The sequence below is a fragment of the Apodemus sylvaticus genome, chromosome 9 (genome assembly GCF_947179515.1).
Source record: "Apodemus sylvaticus chromosome 9, mApoSyl1.1, whole genome shotgun sequence".
Taxonomy (NCBI): Eukaryota; Metazoa; Chordata; class Mammalia; order Rodentia; family Muridae; genus Apodemus; species Apodemus sylvaticus.
Window position 1 is genome coordinate 20674540 of NC_067480.1, and position 20113 is coordinate 20694652.

General features: G+C 47.6%; 3 protein-coding genes across 5 annotated transcripts in view; 2 read left to right on the forward strand and 1 right to left on the reverse strand.

Moving 5' to 3' along the window:
• Positions 1-8694, forward strand: part of Pask (PAS domain containing serine/threonine kinase) — a 37533-nt gene extending 28839 nt beyond the window's left edge. For 2 of the 3 annotated variants that reach the window (XM_052192398.1, XM_052192397.1), the window contains exons 15-18: positions 294-517; positions 3777-3910; positions 6071-6217; positions 6752-8694. In XM_052192398.1, coding sequence (XP_052048358.1) covers positions 294-517; positions 3777-3910; positions 6071-6217; positions 6752-6909 — 663 coding nt within the window. In that variant the 3' untranslated portion in view covers positions 6910-8694. The remainder of the gene's footprint in view (positions 1-293; positions 518-3776; positions 3911-6070; positions 6218-6751) is intronic. The other variant, XM_052192399.1, reaches the window with a different exon arrangement.
• Positions 8695-10301: 1607 nt separating this feature from the next.
• On the forward strand, positions 10302-15207 carry Mterf4 (mitochondrial transcription termination factor 4). The gene is made up of 4 exons (XM_052191810.1): positions 10302-10367; positions 11058-11556; positions 13531-13715; positions 14601-15207. Exons 1-4 carry the CDS (start codon positions 10347-10349, stop codon positions 14949-14951), a joined length of 1056 nt encoding a protein of 351 aa, XP_052047770.1. The 5' UTR covers positions 10302-10346; the 3' UTR covers positions 14952-15207.
• Positions 15208-15360: 153 nt separating this feature from the next.
• Sned1 (sushi, nidogen and EGF like domains 1) overlaps positions 15361-20113 on the reverse strand; it is a 63458-nt gene continuing 58705 nt past the window's right edge. The window contains exon 31 of the mRNA XM_052191808.1: positions 15361-20051. Within this exon, the coding sequence (XP_052047768.1) occupies positions 20040-20051 (12 nt within the window). The 3' untranslated portion in view covers positions 15361-20039. The remainder of the gene's footprint in view (positions 20052-20113) is intronic.

A 20113-nucleotide genomic window follows, 5' to 3' on the forward strand; every position in this document is an offset into this window, starting at 1 on the left:
TGGCCTGCCTTTCCTCCTGAGATGGTCATGGGGCAAGTGTCCGCTGGGAGGCTTTCTGTAGTTAGTAGTAACAGAAACATTGTGCACCATAGTTTGCTTTCTGGCAAACTCTGCTCTGTGTGAGGCACAGAGATGCACTTCCAGGGCTGCTGTGCCTCCTGCCTCTGCAGAACCACGTCTCCAGCACCCAGGACTATGCACTGGAGAATGTTTATCTTTCCTTTGTTGATGTTTTTCTTTCGTCTTGCTAATATTTAGTATACATGCATGTTTTACTTGAATTGCTTTTGCAGTGTTCTCCTTTCCTCTGGTTCCAGCTGGTGTCTGCTGTAGGGTACCTGCGCTCTGAAGGCATTATCCATAGAGACATCAAGGATGAGAACATTGTGATTGCTGAGGACTTCACAATTAAGCTGATAGATTTTGGCTCAGCTGCCTACTTAGAGAGGGGCAAACTATTTTATACCTTCTGTGGAACAATCGAATACTGTGCACCTGAAGTTCTTATTGGAAATCCGTACGTATCACACGCTCTTAGAGTTTACTGTCCTCTTGACTCTTATATAAAGCCCATGACTGTTATGATTTTTTGAAGAAATTATTTCAGTGTGTGCCTTTTTATTGAGTAATGAGGGTAATATTCTGCAAATAAGTAAGTGTGCAATAGGCAGGTAGCTAGACATGGACATAGGGGGTCTGTTCTACTATTTCAACTTTCGATTGTTTGTGGTTTGATGTTACAGAAAGTTAGAAAAATAGAAGACAAAGAGGAAATTCTCAAAAGATGGAGGCCTCCGAGTGATTCCTCTGTAACTTGCTGTGCTTACTCTCAGAGGGAATAATCATTATTCTTAGGAATAATCATTTCAGAATTTTATTTATTTTTTTATTTTATGTGTTTGGGTATTTTGCCTGCATGTATGTCTATGTAGCATGTTCAGTGCCTGCAGAAGCCAGAAAAGCATGTTGGATCCTATTCTGGTTAGTGTTTTGTCATTTTGACACAAACTAGAGTCATTTGGGAAGAGAAAACCTCACTTGAAAAAGTGCCCCACCAGATTGGCCCTTTGGGCTTTTTCTTGATGACTGACTGATGTGGGAGGGCCTAACTCATTGTGGGATGTATCATCTCTGGGTGAGTGGTTCTGGGTTGCATAAGAAAGCATGCTGAGTAAGCTAGTAAACAGTACTCCTCCTCATCTCTGCTTTGGTTCCTGCCTCCGGGTTCCTGCCCCACAGTCCTGTCTTAGCTCTCCTGATGGTGCACTGGAACCTGCAAGACAAATGAACTCCTCCCCACCCCCATGCTGCTTTTGGTCGAGGTGTTTGATCACAGCAATAGAGACCTCACAAAGACATAACTCCTGGGACTGAAATTACAGACAGTTGTTGGATGTCGTGTGGTTGCTAGGAATGGAACCCAGGTTCTCTGGAAGAGCAGCCAGTGCTCTTACCTAGAGGCATGGCTCCAGTTCCAGTAGTCGTTATTTAAATAATGTTGATGGGCTGTCCATACAAGAAGCCTTGTAACAAGAGTAGGAGCATGAGGAATGATGGGAAGGCACTGCCGGGGCTCAGGTTCTCAGAGGCTCTGAGCTGGGGGACTCAGGCTCTGGGATAAAAGCGATTGTTGCTCTGTAGCTGTGGAGCCTGTGGGTGGTAGGAACCTTGCCTAAAAAGACCTTTTTTCTTGGGAGTTGAGAAAAAGAATGGAAATGAAGCTCATTGTCCACATGTGTGCAGGGGCTACATAGAAATTGCTGACAGTGATTTGTACTGCTGTGCAGGGATTGTGGTTTCTTCATATACAAACTGATGTCTGTATAAAATGACTTCCTAAGTCACATTCACACAGTAGTATCTCCCGCCTCTACCTGCATGTTTGGTGAAGTATATATTTTCTCAGGAAGAGTGTCTTAGTCAGGGTTTCTATTCCTGCACAAACATCATGACCAAGAAGCAAGTTGGGGAGGAAAGGGTTTATTCAGCTTACACTTCCACGTTGTAGTTCATCAATAAAGGAAGTCAGGACTGGAACTCAAGCAGGTCAGGAAGCAGGAGCTGATGCAGAGGCCATGGAGGGATGTTTCATACTGGCTTGCTTCCCCTGGCTTGCTCAGCTTGCTTTCTTATAGAACCCAAGAGCACCAGCCCAAAGGTGGTACCACCCACAAGGGGCTCTCCCCACTTGATCACTAATTGAGAAAATGCCCCACAGCTGGATCTCATGGAGGCACTTCCCCAACTAAAGCTCCTTTCTCTGTGATAACTCCAGCCTGTGTCAAGTTGACACACAAAACTAGCCAGTACAAAGAGAGTAGGTGGTCAGAGCAACAGAATGTTTAGCTCTACATGGTCTTACAGAATAGTGTGTAGTTACCAGATAGGTATGGTCAAAGCTGGATTTCATGTTGGGTCTGATCAGGTCCAGATTGTCTGCCCAACCACTACCATACCTGTGTGAGCAACCTTCAGCACTGGGTGGGGTAATCAGAGCTCCGGCCTGGGTCTTCTCATGGCTTCAGCAGTGGGGTGGGGGTAACCAGGGCCTGGGCCTGGGTCTTCTCATGGCTTCAGCAGTGGGGTAAGGTAACCAGGGCCTGGGCCTGGGTCTTCTCATGGCGTTTTTCAAGTCACAGGAAGTGAATGCTCCAGTAGCTCTCACTGTCTCCTGGAACTTGCTCTCCCGAACCTGGTGCAGCCACATTCATGCCAGCTGGCACTTGTGTGTAGCATGACTAGGCTTTGTGCTGCCTGCAGAGAGTGACAGGAATAGGGAGAATTTCCCTTTAGGAGTCTCTGTGTTCAGAGACCCTTAGTAAGAGATGATGGAGTTGGTGGAGTTTCTCTTCAGATCTGATTTGGTTACCGCAGTTTCTAGTGCGTGTCCTGTTCTGGTACAGTTCTGTAGGGGCTGGAATGTAGTCAGTATTGAGGAACTGCATGCAAACTGTCTCACTCTGCCTGCTCTGTGTGGCTGGTCTGCTGCTCCACACTCAGGCTGTGGAGCTCCCATCTCTGTATTCAGTGCTCTGTGTACCGTGCCCTCTGCCTGTCTCCTGTCTCGTGCTTTCCGCTCCTGCCCGTCCTTTTCAGTTGTATGCGTGCTGGTTCTGCTTGTGGGCCTCTTGGGCAGGACCTTGTCTCATTCTAGGGCCTTCCACGTTCTACACACCCGCATCTTAGCAGGCAAAAGACTTTCTTCTGTCTTCTTTATATATATAAACAATGCATATATATCCCTCCCTCCCTTCCTCCCTCCCTCCCTCCCTCCCTCCTTTCCTTCCTTCCTACTCCAGTGGGTCAGCAAACTCTGGCTGGCTAAAGGCAACCTTCCCAGAATCTGGTGGCATGGGTGAAGTTGGGATAACAACACCTTGAATCTTCCCTGGGCAGGCCCTTTCTGTCAGGCCTAGTTCCTGATACACCCCTCCATCCTACCGTGGGTTTCTGACCCCTGTGCGGTCACTACACTTTCTCTGTTTCCCTCACTCATCTCTGCTTTGAGCATCTCTTCCTCTCACCTTGTTGTGATGCTGCCTGTGGCTCCTTTGGCCCCTGGTGAGACCAAGTTGTGATTCGCTGCCCACTCGGCTGCTCTCCCCACCTCTGGGAATCCCTCTTCTGGGATGTAGAGGGAGGGTTTCTTGTCTGGGAGAGCCCAGAGTGGACTGTGAGAATGCGAGTCTGACTGGGGATGGGAGGCTCTGGCACTCAGGGCCGAGGCTGGCTCATTGAGCTCTAGGCTCTGAAATGTTCTCCTTTCCTTCTTGCAGCTACAGAGGGCCAGAGCTGGAGATGTGGTCTCTGGGGGTCACCCTGTACACGCTCATCTTCGAGGAGAATCCCTTCTGTGAGGTGGAGGAGACCATGGAGGCAGTAATTCATCCCCCATTCCTGGTTTCCCCAGGTGAGCATGAGCGCCAGGTGGCGATGACAGCACTGCCTGAGAACCTGGCACTTTGGTTCCTGTCTCCTCTGCCTGTACTGACGACCTTTTTGACCTTTCTTTTTTATTCTTCTAACATTTTGATCTGAGCATAATAATTTTAATGTGACTCAAAATCATTTTGGTAATTTTTATGAATGTCCCATGGATTGTCCAGGCCCTGGAAGTGATAGTCGGCAGTCACTTTGTCTGTGGCAGCATCTGCGAGGTCAGATGCTCAGCATAAGTCAGAAGCCCCATTTGTGGAAGAGGGTAGTGTCCGTGCAGGAGGAGACTTGACCCTCAGCAGCTCACGTGCAAAATGTCAGTCCTACCATGAACCCTGAGAGCAGATGTGGCGGCAACTTAGTCCAAGTGCTACCTTGTGTCTGTAATGGGAACCAGGGAGTCAGTGGACATAGGTTCAAAGGCCAGAAAGGCTTCCTAGGCTTGGAGCAAGCACCCCAAGGGCCTGGAGCAAGCACCCCAAGGGCCTGGAGCAGGCACCCCAGGGACTTGGAGCAGGCACCCCAGGGACTTGGAGCAGGCACCCCAGGGACTTGGAGGAAGCACCCAGGGGCCTGGAGCAGGTACCCCAGGGACTTGGAGCAGGCACCCCAGGGACCTGGAGCAGGCACCCCAGGGACTTGGAGCAGGCACCCCAGGGACTTGGAGCAGGCACCCCAGGAGCCTGGAGCCTAGTGGAGCTCATGGAGCTGGCGGGCGGGCGGGCGAGTCAGGTGTCAGCTGGGGTCCCTTCCACTAAGGCGTCCCGTGGGCTCACAGAAGTCACTTACTGGGAGAACCCACGTGATGGCAGATCTTCACTCTGTCTGTTTTAGGAATCCCAGATAGGGCCTTAAATAACAGATTACCATTTCACGGTTGCCGGAGCTGAAAGTCTGAGTAAAGGTGGTGGCTGGTTCCGTTCTTAGTGAGACCTCTTTGTGGCTTGTGGATGGCACCTTCTTTCTGTGTCCTCACGGTGGAGACGGGGAACTTAGTTTTTTTCTACCTCTTAGGATACCAACTCATCTGTCTTCCCCACCCATGGCTTCCTCAAACTCTCACCACTCCCAGCAGCCTGCTCCCTGCACCCTTACCTTAGGGCTGGGGTCCCCAGCACGCATGCTCTGGAAGGATGTGCTTGGCTGTAGGACATTGGATTTGGAGCTTTGCTAAGTTGTGGATCCTGAAGCTGCTGCAGTTGGTAGACTCCTCTGCCCCACGGTTCTTATTACACAGATTGGGTTCCTGGTGATTAGGCTCAGGGAGCATGTGCAGATATTTGGAGGAACTAGACCTAAATACAGATTCAGGCTGGGCTCCTGTTAGAGCTCAGTCTACTCCCCACAGACTGCCGCTCTGCTGGCTTCCACTTGCTCTTGCAGGCCATGCCCATCCTCAGTCACTCACAGCCAGAGCCTCTGTGTCAGAGTTAGGGTTTCTGGTGCTGAGATATATATAAACAAACAAACAAACAAAAAAACCTGTGACCAAAGAAACTTGGGAAGGAAAGTATTTCAGCTTACAGTTACACACCACAGTCCATTACTCAGGGAAGTCAAAGCAGGAACTAAAATGGCTAGAGCCTGGAGGCAGGAGCTGAGGCAGAGGCCATGGAAGATGCTGCTTACTGGCTTGCTCCCCATGGCTTGCTCAGCCTACTTTCTTACAGACCCAGGACCACCAGAGCATGGGTGGCACCATTCACAGTGATCTGGGCCTTCCCACACCAATTCAAGAAAATGCCCAACAGGCTTGCCCAAAGCCCAGTCTGGTGGGGGCATTTTTCTCAATTGAGGTAACCTCTTCCCAAGTAACTCTAGTTTGCATCAAGTTGACATAAAAGCAGCCAGCACACCTTGTAAGCAAGTGGTCTGAGCTTTGACTGAGCTGGAGCTCAACTTCCATGCTTCCACTGTGGAGGTGGTAGGTTCATAAGTGCGTTTGCTGAGGGTTAGGGTTAGGGTTAGGGTTAGGGTTAGGTTATGTGTGGCCAGGCCTTAATGTCTTAGGACTCCTGGCCGCCTCCTTGCCCTGTGGGAGGCTCTGTGAGGCAGGATAGCTTGAAATCTATAGGTCTGAGGTGTGTCCCATTTGACGTCGGCCTGGATCTTCCTGTGTTCTTTATGTCCCTAGAACTTATGAGTCTTCTGTCAGGGCTGTTGCAGCCTTGCCCTGAGCAGCGGACCACTTTGGAGAAGCTGATCATGGACCCCTGGGTGACACAGCCTGTGAACCTTGCTAACTATACCTGGGAAGAGGTGTGTAGGACCAGCCAGCCAGGTGAGAAGTCTCAGGCTCCCTTCCTCTTCCCCTCCTTTCCTTAGTGTCTTTGTTTGGGGTGGGAAGGTGACCATCCATCCTGGTTGAGGCTCCTTCTGTCCTAAATCCATGTGTAAAGAGTTATGAATTGATTATGCAGAAGCCCTTCGATGCCATTGGTTTCAGAGCGTGGGTATGGACTGTAGAGGGAGGACAAGCGCTTAGAGTGGCCCTGGCCAGGAGGAGTTGGAGGGCAACGGTTTGGAGAGTCAGTCAGTTGTCCAGTCCAAAGATGGATGAGGGCACAGATGCTGACCATGATGCTGTGAGGCTCCATGGGGCCATGTCTCTTCAGACAAGGCTTCCTAGCTCCTGCCAGAGCTCCTGGGAGCCAGGCTGGACATCAGCATCCCTTTCACTAGCATCTTAGCAGACTCTATACTTCAGAAGTATAGAGTCTGCTAAGACTGCCCCTCCTTCCACTCTGTTGTCCCAAACAAAATTTTTTAGGATCTTATTGCTAGCATGCAATGTATTATCTTCTTCATCCTTCAGAAAGTGGCCTGCTGTCAACTGCAAGTCTGGAGCTTGGGAGTAGAAGTCCAAGTGAAGTGGCTCAGACAGAGGGTCTCTGTGGGCCTCCTGCTTCCAGGGAGGCGCCTGCTGACCAGCACTGCTTACATCTTGAGGACCCGCCTTTGCCAGTCAGCTGAGCAAGCAAGCTCTCCTGCTCTTCTCCACTTGGTTTGGGAAACTGTGGATTTCAGGGCTTCCTACCTGGAGAAAGGAAGTTGTGAAGAACTGGGCTGAATTCCCCTTCTATAGATTCCTGTGCAAATGCTACAAGAGCCTGTGATACTATTTGTCTTAGGTTTATGATTAGATTTGTAATTCATGTTTTCTTTTTTATAGCCTTGAAAATCATTCTAATGTTCATTTACATTGTACTATTAAAGGGCTTTAAGTTATAAGCCTCAGAAAGAGATGTGGACTGTTTAAATTCTCTACTTTTGATGTTTTTTCTTTATAAGTTTTTGAGACAGGATCTCACCATGTAACTGGCTGGCCTGGAACTCAACTAGACCAGGTAGACCTTAAACTGACAGATCTGCCTGCACCGTCTCCCAAGTGTTAGGATTGAAGATATGTGCCACCATGCTCAGCTCTTTCTGGTTTTGTGTGTACGTTTCTTTCCCACTTACTTGGGGCATGTGACATGTGACAGATGTGTGGAGTCTATAGAGGTGGTCAGACAAAAATGGCCAGAATATTTATTTTCTTAAATACTTTCCAAATTAAAGCTATTTGGTTAACAGTTAAACTGGCTAGGCTGTATAGGACATGAGAAATACTTGGTTTTCTTTGTTTTTCCATTTCTGTACCCCTTTTACTTCAGCTAGAAAGAAATCTATCCTGGCTTGGTCTGGGGGTTCAGGCCTGTTAGCCATCTGTCAATCCATAATACCCTGTCAGTACTTTGAGACATCCTGTGACTGGCTCAGTTCTACTTTGTCTATGTAACCAGCACTGACTGTACCTTTGTGTCTAGTTGAAGGGCTTCAACCCTACCAGTCTCTGAGGGTTTCTAGCCGCAGTCCCAGAAGTTAGTGACATTTTAGCTTTTGATTTCAGATGACTTTGTTTCCAAGAATGAAACAAACATTTTCCCTTGTAGTCTTTATTACACAGAAAGCACAAGATATTGCAGAATTGTTCTTTCCCCCAGACAGGAATGTAGCAGATTATTTCTATATTAGAAAAAAATCATTAAAGCTTTTGGTTATAGTCTGATGCCTTTTGAATGGTCTTTGCAGAAGAACAAAATCAAAAATAAACAAAACCTTGAGACTAAAGTTGTGAGGCAGCAGCTATAATTTTTCCCGTGGAATTTCAAGTCTGATTCAAGAATGAAAAGTTTTGGACTGAAGATGCCGCCAGATTTTCACAGAACCCTGTGTTTTAGCTACCACTGTTTCAGAGCTGACTGACTTGTTTAGGTTCCTAGATTGTTCTCAAAAAATTGGAGTGGCATAGAGTTTTCTTTACACCATAGGCTTTAGGTGTAAAAACATTTATTTAGAAAGACAATTAAGACAACATTAATTCTTTAGTTTTATACAGATTACAACTTTCCTGTCCTATATAGAGTCTTCCTGTCAGAAGATCTGTTTAAGCACTTCAGCACTAGATCATTGTGTAGCACAAGCCAGATCCCTTTCCTCAGGAGCAGCCAATAGACCAGGAAGAAACAGGTGTGGCTTAGACGTGCTGGATCTAGGCAGCAGTTAGAGCACAGCTTCTTTCTTTTGCTGCTCTCCCATTCTAAAAGTTTTCCAGGCTCTTTGCCTGAACGTGTCTGAGATGCAAACTTAGTGCATAGAAATTGGTTTGGAGCATTCTGGTGCTTCACCCATCTGGGAAGCCAGACCTCTGGGCTGAGAGGGCCATGTTGTCATTTTCCTGTGATTTTATTACTTGAGTCGTGTTCTTTTTTTTTTTTTTTTTAATTGGCAGACACCTGTGTGTGTGTGTGTATACATGTATGTGAGGTGTATGTATATGTGCATATTTGCAGTTATAGTTCAGTGTTGTCTGTGACTTGCTGTGAGGCAGGGTCTCTCCCTATAACCAGACCCACATACTTTTTGGTTAAACTGGCACTCAATGCTGGGATTATAGGCATCAATGGGACCACACCTGGATTTTAATGTGGGTTTTGGGGTTTGAACTGGAACCCTTATGTTTGTGCTGTTAACTGCTGAGCCATCTCTTCGGCCTCTAAAACATTTGACTTTTGTTGTGTGTGGCTAGGTATTTATGCTTAAATTTTTCCCCCATCAATATATTTGTTATTGAGTCTTAGGGAGTTTCACATCGTGCACCCAAATCCCACTCTTTTACACATCCTTCCATGTTTGCCCCCCACCTTTGTAACCTCCCTCCCCCAAGAAAATAAAAATTAAAAATAAAACATTGAGTTGCTTTGGAGCCTGCAGTGCATCGCAAAGTATAACATTCTGCTCAGACAGCTTTACTTGCAAATGTTCATTGCAGTGAGTCACTGGGCTGGTTCAAGGTGTCTGGTTTGAACAGATTTAAAAATATCTAAATGGGCATGTGTGCCATGTGCCGTGTGTATGTGAAGGTCAGAGGACACCATTGGAGTGGGTTTGCAACCCTTTCTCATGGGTTCCTAGGATCAAACTCAAGGCATCAAGCTGGTGTGATCAATTGCTGAGCCATCTTGCTGACAAGACACAAATCTTTAAACAATAGAACTCACCAAATACTTTTATCTGGGTCTAGATCCATACTTAACGTTTCAGGAAGAGTTTTGGGCTGTCCTGAGAACTCTCTGCTGTATTACAGTGTCCATCAAAAACTACCTATCTCAAAGATGAGCCCAGGAACACAAATTTGGTTGCTTGAAAAGATTTTCCACCATGGTTGTAGTTAGGTGAGATTACTAGTTACAGAATAAAGCCGTACATCAAGGCACTTACCAGACGTATTGGTATCTGTCCACAGATAGGGAGGATAAGGGAAAACTAGGAAAACACTTAACTCAGCTTTAGATATTATCTAATGATACCATTAGCTTTTGGATTGGTGAAAACCAGTATTGGTCTAGGAATATATTTTAAAAGCTGTTAGGTTAGGCGGGTGGACAGCGAATGAATTTCCGATCCATGATAATTTGGTTCTGGTCTGCAGCATCCAAATTTCACAACTACAGCGTTAGCTTATTTAACCTTATATAATCTTTAACACGGGTGATTTTTTTTTTTTTTTTTGGTCTTATTATCCGCCCCCAGGCCCCAGTAAGTGTAGTTTTACAATAGAAAACAATGGTGTGCACTTCGGCACGGTAGTTTGGTTTCACCTGTACCCTGAAGAGCCGTTTTAAAACCCAGATAGTGTTGCTTGTACCTGGCAGAGACCATGCAGCTGAGTATTCCCAACTAAGGGGCGCTGCACCGCACCGGCAAGCTGCAGGCACTGGGCTTGAGCTTCTGGGATCAAGGGCTTGCCTGCGGAACGAAAGGACGCCGTGCCCGGGGATTGCGGCGGACACAGATCGGAGGCCGGACGCTGTGAGCCAGGAAGGACCGCCTTTTCCTGTGTCATAGTTCTTCGCCGCTTGGGCTCCATGGCTTCTCTGGGAAGGCAGGTGAGGTTGCCCCAGGACACGAGCTCACTGCGGGAAGGTTCAGGAGGCACTGACGCTGGTTCTTGGTGTTCCGGTCTGGGCACCCTGTGGCAGTAGCGCTCCCGAGTGGCGAGTGCACAGACAGTCTGGCCCTGAGATACGCTTTTGGCTTCTCCGGAGTTCCGGCCAGTGTGCTGCCTATTGGCTAGGGAGGCCTGGACCACCTACGGCGGCAGGGGAGGGCGCGGGGACCGGGGCAGGGGCTGGCCAAGCTAGAGAGTGTTTGAGACCAGTCTGGCGGGCGCCGCGGGTGTTCTGTGTTTAATGTTAAGTGCTCGTCCCAAACACTGAGGGCTACTGTGTACAGATCGACAGATTCCTTCCCCAAAATATTCTTCCTTTAATGGAAGGGATCCTTGAAAAAAAAAAAAAACCTATCCTTTGTTGGAATGAAATTAGGTAGTGAATCTGTCAGGTGGCTAGTCTGAGGTTCAGAATTTTCAGCCAAATATTATTGCTTGTGCCCTATATCTCCAGTAAGTGCTGTTGGTTTGCATGCTAATTTTCTTCTTTGGAGACTTTAGACCCAGAGAAGATTTTACAGATTGTTTACAAAAATTGTTAGCTTTTGTGGGCCAAGGTTACTGGCGCTGCAGTCTTGTGGTCATTATTGGGAGGTGGAACTGATTCTGTCTTTGCTCGGCCTTACAGGTTCCCAAGTGGCATCGGCCACTGGCCCTCTCCTGGGCCTGTTTGGCTAAGCAGACCCCTCATCTTAGAGAACAGAAACAGATGAGTCCTTCTTTGTTTTGCAAACTGACTACAGCGCCCAGTAGAGGAAGCTTGCAAGAGTTTTCCAGCGTTAGACCCAAAAAGTACGTGCAGGAACCAGAGTACAGGACTCGGCTTGTTCAGTGTCTTCATGAGGAACAGAAGACTTGTGTGGGTCCTGAGGCCTTAGAGCCTGAAAAGGTCATCAGTTCCCTCCAGGACATGGGGTTTGCCGAAGCCCACATTAACAGCTTGCTTAGTATACAGCCAAGTGTCCATCCTCGACAGTTGCTGGACATAATTTCAGAACTCCTACTCTTGGGGTTGAACCCAGAGCCTGTATTTAATGCCTTGAAGAAAAATCCCCGGTTACTTAAACTGTCTACCATGCAGATGAAGAAGCGTTCCAGTTACCTTCGGAAGCTTGGCCTCGGAGAAGGTATAATGCAGCAGACTTAGAGAGGACTCAGAGTTAGGGAGGGAATGACCTACCCTAGCAGGGATGTCCAGCCTTTCATAGGGTGGCATGCCATTATCCCCTACAAATGAGCTAGGCTGTATTCATAGATATCCTGGGATGCATGCATGCTGTGGGCTAAACCTGCCTTACTCAGTCGAAGTGAGGTAGGAAAGTCTGCTGAGGAGAGGTCAGTGTCTCCAAAGAGATGTGTAGTGGGCTCTCTGCAGATAGCGTTGTAAGAGGGATGCGAGGGAGAATGGCCCAAGAAAGAACCAAGGCTGAAGTGAGTCAGTCCCCTGTGTCTTCGTTGAGATTTCCAGCTCCAGATCAGTGGGAACATGGAATCTGGTTTTGGTGCATTAGTGTTGTTCTATGGTAGTGATGCATGTGTGTGCATATGTGTGACCTCTGCAAAAACATCCCACACACAACTCTCCAAGCTGATGGTGCCCGGTTCCTGGAAGGCTGAGAGTGGCCTCCCCCTTCCAACTGCTGGCTGTCACCCTTCTGGAGAAGGGAGGTTGCGCTCTTCAGTGAGCTCTACCCATTTGACGCTTTTATTTCTTTTCATTATTGACTGTTCCTGGTAAGATTTTACCCCCAAAGTGGGTAGGCTTAGAGCCCACTATGTTTGGTGTCTCTACAGGCCTCCTCAAGAAGATAAGCAAAAAGATAACTATGTTCCCCTTGACAGATTGTCTCTTGTTTTTTTTTGGTTTTTGTTTTTGTTTTGTTTTTCGAGACAGGGTTTCTCTGCATAGCCCTGGCTGTCCTGGAACTCACTGTGTAGACCAGGCTGGCCTCAAACTTAGAAATCCGCCTGCCTCTGCCTCCCAAGTGCTGGGATTAAAGGCATGTGCCACCACCGACAGATTGTTTCTTGCAATGTCATCTAAGCCCAAGCTCAGTCAGTCTGTAAGCACAGCCTGAGAGGTGAAAATAAAACTTATACTTTGGAAACACCTCTTCACGCGGAAGCTAGGCTGTTAGGAAGGTGAATTAACAGCCTAAGTGACTTTTAGTTTTTCCAGTTATTAAGTCGGCACAGCTGCTCATCAGAAGACCATTTACTTCACTTTTGCCTGGGACAGCCCTGCTTCTAGAATTTGTCTGAATACAGTTACTAATGTTAATTCAATAAAACACGGGGAGACTAGGTACAGTATGCATGTCTTTAATTAAACCCAGTACTCTAGAGATAGGTGGCTAGATCTCTGCAGGTTCAAGGCCTACCAAGGAGACCATGTAAAACAACTACAAAACAAACAATAAAACGTTTGGATATAACACATGGTTGCACTCAGACTACTTGTAATTGTGTGTCCTGAAGAGTTTTGTTCCTACCATTGTTACTCCCAAATTCCTCTTCACTGGACTCAGGCTCCCAAGTCTAAAGATTGTTAGTCTGTCTTCACAGAGTGAAGCAGCAGCCCTGATCCCCGCTGTACAGGAAACCACTCTCCTCTGACGTTTCCCGGTGAACCCCTTGGAAGTTTGTATACTAGGCAAGAGGAGACCTAGAATATGAAGTTGGCACCTTGAGATAGAACTAGAAAAAGGCAGGGACATAAGGAGGGTTGTTGGATCTGGGAAGAGTCCTTTCCCAGTGCTTCATGGAAGGTAGATCTATGAATGGGCAATCCTGTGGAGGGGGCAGATCCTTGCTGTGTCATCGCCCTGCCCTCCTGTCTCAGAGGCAAGCGCGCGCGCGCGCGTGTGTATGTGTGTGTCTGGTGGTTGTACATGTCATGGGGCACATGTGGATGCCACAAGACAACTTCTAGAGTCAGTTGTCTGCCGCCACAATGTGGGTCTTGGAACTGAACTCGTTACAGGCTTGCTGACAGGTACCTTGACCCATTGACCCATTTACCAGCCCCTAAACGTTACTTCGCCCTTGGCTTTCTGGAACACGCTGACGTTACCTGCTCTTCTTTTCCTAATCCTCCACAGGGAAACTGAGGCGGGTACTTGATATTTGCCCTGAGGTTTTCACCATGCACCAGCAGGACATTGACAATGTCGTAAAGGTCCTCAAGGAGAAGTGCTTGTTTTCAGTACAGCATATCACAGACATTCTGCACAGATGCCCCTCTGTCTTGCAGGAGGACCCCAATGAGCTAGAGTACAAATTCCAGGTGAGAATGAGGGATTTGGCTGGTGATGGCAGAGTTTTCAGTGTTTTTAAGCTGAGTAGGGTCAGCTGAGTAAAACACCTCAGCCCTCCTCTCCCATCCTCTCCCTTCCCCTCCCCTCTCCTCCCTCCCCTCTCTCCCCTCCCCAACGCAAACCTGTTCTTTTTGCGTGGGGGATTTAGAAATTTTGACCATTGCCCCAAAAGTTTTGTAACAGATGTGACAGGTAAGCACTTGTGCAGCTGGGTGGTAGTGGTGTCCTCCTTTAATCCCAGCACTCAGGAGGCAGCAGCAGTTGGATCTCTTGAGTTTGAGGCCAGCCTGGTCTACAGTAAGTTCCAGGACATCCAAGACTATGTAGAGACCATGTCTCTAAAATCCAACCAAACAAGCAAACGAAGCTGGTATGAGGACCTGAGTTCAGATCCCCAGATCCTCCCTAAGAGCTGGACGCCCAGTGCCCCAGCACCCCTGTGTGGAGGTGGGGGGCAGAGACAGGGAGCCCTTGGAGGCTTGTGGGGAGCTGGCCTGGCTTCTGACCTCCAGAGCGTGCTGTGATATACTCAGATAAAACGAGCTGCATGCTAACACGTTGATTAAAGATTCCTAGGTAGCTTATGATTTTTTGCATCGATTTTTCCTACACTCATAATTTTGTTGCTGTATTTAAAGAAAAGGATAACCCTCTATGCCCCTTTGTTTTCTGCTTCACTTTCCTCAGCCTGAATTTGGAAATGCTTTGAAAACTGAGATTTCATATAAATGTTGGTATTATACAGTGGTTATTCTACCATTTCTAATGAGTGATTGTGGACTGGTTTGTTTTGAGTTGGAAGGACAGGTTCAGGGTTCTATATGTGGATTCTTAAACATGTTTGTGTCTTCCAGTATGCATATTTCAGGATGGGACTTACACATCTAGACATAGTCAGGACGGATTTCTTACAGTATGCCATAACCAAGATCAAGCAGAGACACATTTACCTGGAGCGCCTTGGACGGTACCAAACCCCTGATAAGAAGGGGCAGACACAGATCCCTAATCCCTCGCTGAAGAACATTTTCAGAGTTTCTGAAGCTGAGTTTTTGACCAGGACAGCCTGTTCCTCTGTTGAGGAGTTTAAAGTTTTTAAAAAGCTCTTGGATCAAGAGGAAGAGAAGTTTGAGAGCCATGCATCTGAAGAGAAAGAAGAGGAGGAGGAAGAAGAGGAGGAGGACGAGGAGGAGGAGCTGCTGTGACAGAGCACTGGGGTGTCAGAGGTCATTCTCATATTCTGAAGCCTTGGGGAGGCTATCCATATTCACCTGGATCTTCTCAAGCACCTTTGATCCCAACACTGGTCTTTTGATTGGGGGGAAAAACCCAACCTGTAATGATCCACTGGAGATACAGGTAGATACACCAAACCAAATGAGGGATGCTTTGTGGTGGGCTAGTGGCTTCTGTGGGAGGCCCTACTCCTTCCTAAATAAAGGACTCGGCTGTCAAAATTCAGGGATGCAACCCATTCAGGTTGGTGTCTTTTTCTGTTAAAATAAGTTGTGCTAATTCCAAAGCCATGTGGAGAGAGAGGTACCTTTCTGCTCAGGAGTACATTGTATGCCCAGGTAGGAGTAAAGATAAAATCATGAAATTGTAACATGAGGGTTAATATGTCATAGCACTTTAATGAAAACAAGTAGCAGGTTTCCCACACAATAGGCATGTTCTTAATCCGACACTATTTCTCAGCCTTCTGACATGTTGAATGTACAGCAGAGGGAGAGGCAGTTGGTTAGTAACCCGTCCTTTAGTCACACAGTTGTCAGACTAGCAGAACGCTTCTGTCAGTTGCTGACCCTTCCTGCTTGGTCAGGTTGGCCTTCGTGTCGGTTCCTGGCTGGTCGCCACTTCAGGGCCTCCTGTCTCTCTGGCTCTGTACTAAAGAGTGAACTGCTCAGAGACCAGCAGTGGGAGCGCTAAGCCGCTGGGCGAGACTGGGACTAGGATGAGGTGAGCGCAAGGAGAGGCCTGCTGTGATGGAGCTCAGGTCAGAGGTCAGGGAACTGAGGCCTCGTAGAAAGTCATCTGTGCCTCTTTCTCAGGGAACTGCATACGTCAGTGATGCAGAAAGCTCTCTGGTGGCAGGACCAAAGTCAGGAGTGCTTGGTAGTATTTTACCCCATTTGGTGACATTTAACAGTCACACAAAACTCCAATGTGGGCCTTGTGTTTAGACTGAATCCAGTGCTTACGTGAGGATGACTGTGGTCCTCCAGACATCTGACAATCTTTGGGGATGCTTTTTCTGTGTCATGGTCTCAGGATCTTGTGGTCAGAGCCAGGGATGCTGTAAAATATTTTCCATTGCACCCCACATGAGTAATCAGGTCCACAAAGTAATGCCAAAGCTGAGAAAGTCCTGTGACTACAGCTAATGTGGATTGTAAATGGACCCGTTGTATTTATTTCTGTCTAAAGGAGATATCTTGCTGGATCTGAGGTGTATTTTGTGAAGAACCAGCACCAAGGTGAGGAGGCTTTTGACTTGCCTGGAGCCTGACTGCAGAAAGGAGGGTGTTCACAAAGAAAAGCAGTCATTCCAAGATCCCCCCTCCCCCACACACAAGCAGGTATGTGAGGCAGGCTCATTGCTGGCAAGGGTGTGTCCTTGCCTGTTGAACTGTCCACAGAAAGCAGGACCTGCAAGCCATCCTGTCTACCCCCAACATCCCATAGGCTGTAGAGAAGGGAAAGGCCTTCTGCCTATTCTTGGCTGTGGACAGAACTGTTTGAGAGCACTGATCCGTTCTTTGCTGCTTACTCTTCTATTTTGTGGCCTTGATGTGATCTGCACTTTCCCTTGTTTGGCCTTGGGTTCTGTCAGGACTGATGAGAACCCACCGGTGAGCTCAGTTAGGCAATCCGCTCATCTTCAGTTTTGATTGGCAAATGGTGATCCCAACAACTCATGATTGCTTCTTCAGTTTGACACAAAAATAAATCTCCACCTTGTCTGTCTGCTGATTCCACTGTGACATTTCCCAAGTGGACACTGACTGTTGTGAGGAATTACTCTGCATAAGAAGGCAGGACAGCATGTTTGGAATGATGTATACTAACTCCTTAGCACCGGCAAGGCTTTCTCCACTCCACATTGGAATGATTGCCTGGCAGTGCCCCACCCAGCAGGCTGGCTCTTGTTTGAAACACAGGCTCCAAATGGAAATAGGACTGTGGCACCATTGGCCTGGTGGGTGAGGTATAGTACAAAGATTCCATCTATGTTTCCAGTGATGCCACTTGATCTTGCCGTTCACTCTTAAAGCTGTAGCTTATGCGTTCTCCAGATCTCTAGTGGGTATCTAAGGTACAGTAGTGAGTTTTTAATGTGACTGCCCCTCTTTGAAAAAGAAAAAAAAAGTAATGCATAGGCTCAGACTATTTTAGTGAGAACAAAAGTTAAAAGATTATGCTTCAAAGTGTGTTTTTATGAACTATGGCGGGCAGGAGGCCTCTGGTCAGGATGTAGTCCTTGGTGTGGGATCTTCTGTCAGCTCAGCTCCTGAGGAATCCAGGAGTGGTTGGCTTTTCTGATTGTGATGTTACTGCAGGGAGGAGAAAGCTGCTTAGAGCCTTGGGAGTGGGGTGGGAAGCAGAGGCTGGGTAAAGTGTTTTCATTTTGGTGGCCCACAGCCATCTACTTGAGGCGCAGATTACAAGAAGCCTTGGACCTATCTCCTGGAGCTGGCCTGCCCTGTGTCACCGGTGATGCGCTGCCTTCAGATTTGACCAGACATCTCTTGATGCTCTGCGCTGTAAATATAAGGCTCCTGAGCAAGGCTCTTGATTGCTTTTCTTCTATGAAAGTTTAGGGGTTTTCCATGTCTTGATGGCTACTTGTCATTCAGGAGATGACATTTTCCACAGAAGGCTGGGGTCTAGATCATCCATCTTATAAACCAGGTACCTGCCAACTGTGGCCTCCTGCCTGTTTATGTAAATAAAGTTTCATTGGAATATAGCTACACTATCTACTCCTGTGACTGTGTTGGCAGTACAGTGGCAGGTGTGTGCCAGAGAGGTCATTCCATCTGTAAAATCGTGCCTGAGCATCTGTCTGCCCTGCCACCCCTGAGTTGTAGACCAAGTGTCTAAACTCCACCATAGTAGTAATTAGCACTTCTTCTTTGGGTCAGTATAAATGAGGAGAGGAACTGGGTAGAGGCCAGCTGTCTCCACACAGTCTTTTTTACATCTCTTGTGAAAGCTTGAGTCTTTTCCTTCTCTGTTTTGGGTTCAAGGGTTACTTCTCTGACACTGGGATCTGGTGGTGGTTTTCTGAGCACGGAAGCATCACTCACAGAGCCTGGTAACCCAGGTAACTCCCCACAGAGGAACTGACCAGGGTTGCAGAAATTGCAGGTTGGGTTGAGATGACAGGCGCTTCAGTGCTTCCCTGACAGGAAGCTTTGGGTGTGCACGTCTGGCTGTCTCTCTTCTGGACATCTGAGGACAGAGATCTCAGGGGAGACTGCTTACAGCCAGGAGGCTGGCTTTTAAGTTTTGGACCTCGTTTTCCTGGGTTTTGGAAGTCCTGGAGGTGGCAGTGTTAACCAGCACATGCTGGTCCTTTTGAAGTAGTGACAGGGAGTTGAGGCCCACTCCTCTTCTTACCCACTGTCTTTCTCTGCAGACAGCAGGCACTGTCCCCTAGGAGCCAGAATTCCAGCTGGCTGTGATGCAGGGAGGGACGGGAGGGAACCCACGTGCCTCTGAGGACACTTGGGCTCAGCCTGGGGCTTTACCTGTGAGTCAGAAGGCTGCTTGCTGGCCCTGTGAGTCAGAAGGCTGCTGGCTGGCCCTGTGCTGCCTTCCTTTTAGTGAGGATGGCATTGCTCGTTCTGTCACGGCAGCTGTGGATGGTGAATTTTGGTGTTTTTCTTCAGAGAGAAAGAGAAAGGGGTGGTGTGTGTGTGTGTGTGTGTGTGTGTGTTGCTCTGAGAATAGGTATTCTATAAGCCATTATGTGAAAAGTATCTAGGGATTCTTGTTTATTTTTTTTATAAAAATGGGTTTTCTGGGTGAGTTCTTAAAAGATGCATTAATATTTCAAGTGACTTACTGCCATATAAATATTTTAAAACCAAATAATTTGTGAATTTTTGATCTTTGCCAGAATTAAGTTGCTGACAAGTGTTGGAGGGTGATCTGTGTGCATCCGTGGGGCTGAGGTGAGAAGGTGATGCTGTTGAGTAGACAGGAGCTGAGTCTTGTCAGCTGCTCTTCTTGCAGAGTTTCCACACTGAAATGGTCGGGATGCACAGGTGTGCTGCCTAGGCCTGCTGAGAGCCTGCTTTCCCGCTCTCCTGCTGCCATGAGCTTGGTCTGTGCCAACACCTTGCCTGTTACCACAGGCACTTTTTTCTTAGGATGACTTTCGCTGGGAACTCCATTGCTTTTGATTGTTCTTAGGCCTTTGGGTGACATTTCTCCTTCATGTCCTACACTGCAGAAGAAAAAGGTGACAGTCACTCCTGGAGTGGCAGGTTTCCAGATAGACCTCTCGGCCCCTCAGGGGTGGGGGGTGGGAGTAAATTGTCTCCAGCCAGTCAGCTTGTCATTTCCAGTTGATGTCCCATCAGTAAGTTAGTGTGGGGCTGAGTTCAGGCTATACAGGGATTTCTGTAGTGTAACCCAGTATTTTCCAGACTATTGCGAAAAAAGAAATTCCAATGCCCTTTAACATCTCACAGTTTATGCATGGGGAGGTGGGGTGGCACGTGTTGGATCAAACAGGCAAAGTTTCTCTGATTTCAGGGTTATTAGTGCTCAGAATTCCACTATAGCTCTCCCAGTGAGAGGCTATATTTAGGATCACCTGCAGGTTATATGACCAGGCTCCCGCCCTTTTCTACCAGTAGAATGCTATTTGCAGGCCTGGGGTTACTTCCTTAGGTCCGTCCCAGCACCCCCAAGAGTGTTTGCCATCCTTGATCCATCTACCACCCAGGCCCACTGTCCAGAAGGGGCCAGGTGGTTCTTGTGTCTCATTGTAACTGGTCTGCATTTCCCTTGAGAGAGTCATTTGATCATCCCCCAGAGTCATTTCCGCCTGAAAGTAGATTCATGTGCAAAGTCAGACCAGGTATGTCTATTGGGAGCCTATAGACAGGGAATTCTGGAACCTTCCTGGTTGGGTCTGTAACAGCACAGTGCTGAGTTTGCACCATCAGCGTCTGATAAAGGACCTTGGTGTCCAAGGTGCTGGGTGTGACGGTGTCTCCAGTTGTAACAGATCTTGGTATGAAGGAGAATGTACCTTAGATTTCTTCAGTGTTTGACTGTTACTTTGTTTCCTGAAAGAATTAAGAAAACCAGTTTGATGAGAAAGAATATTGTGTACCTTAAACCCCACCTC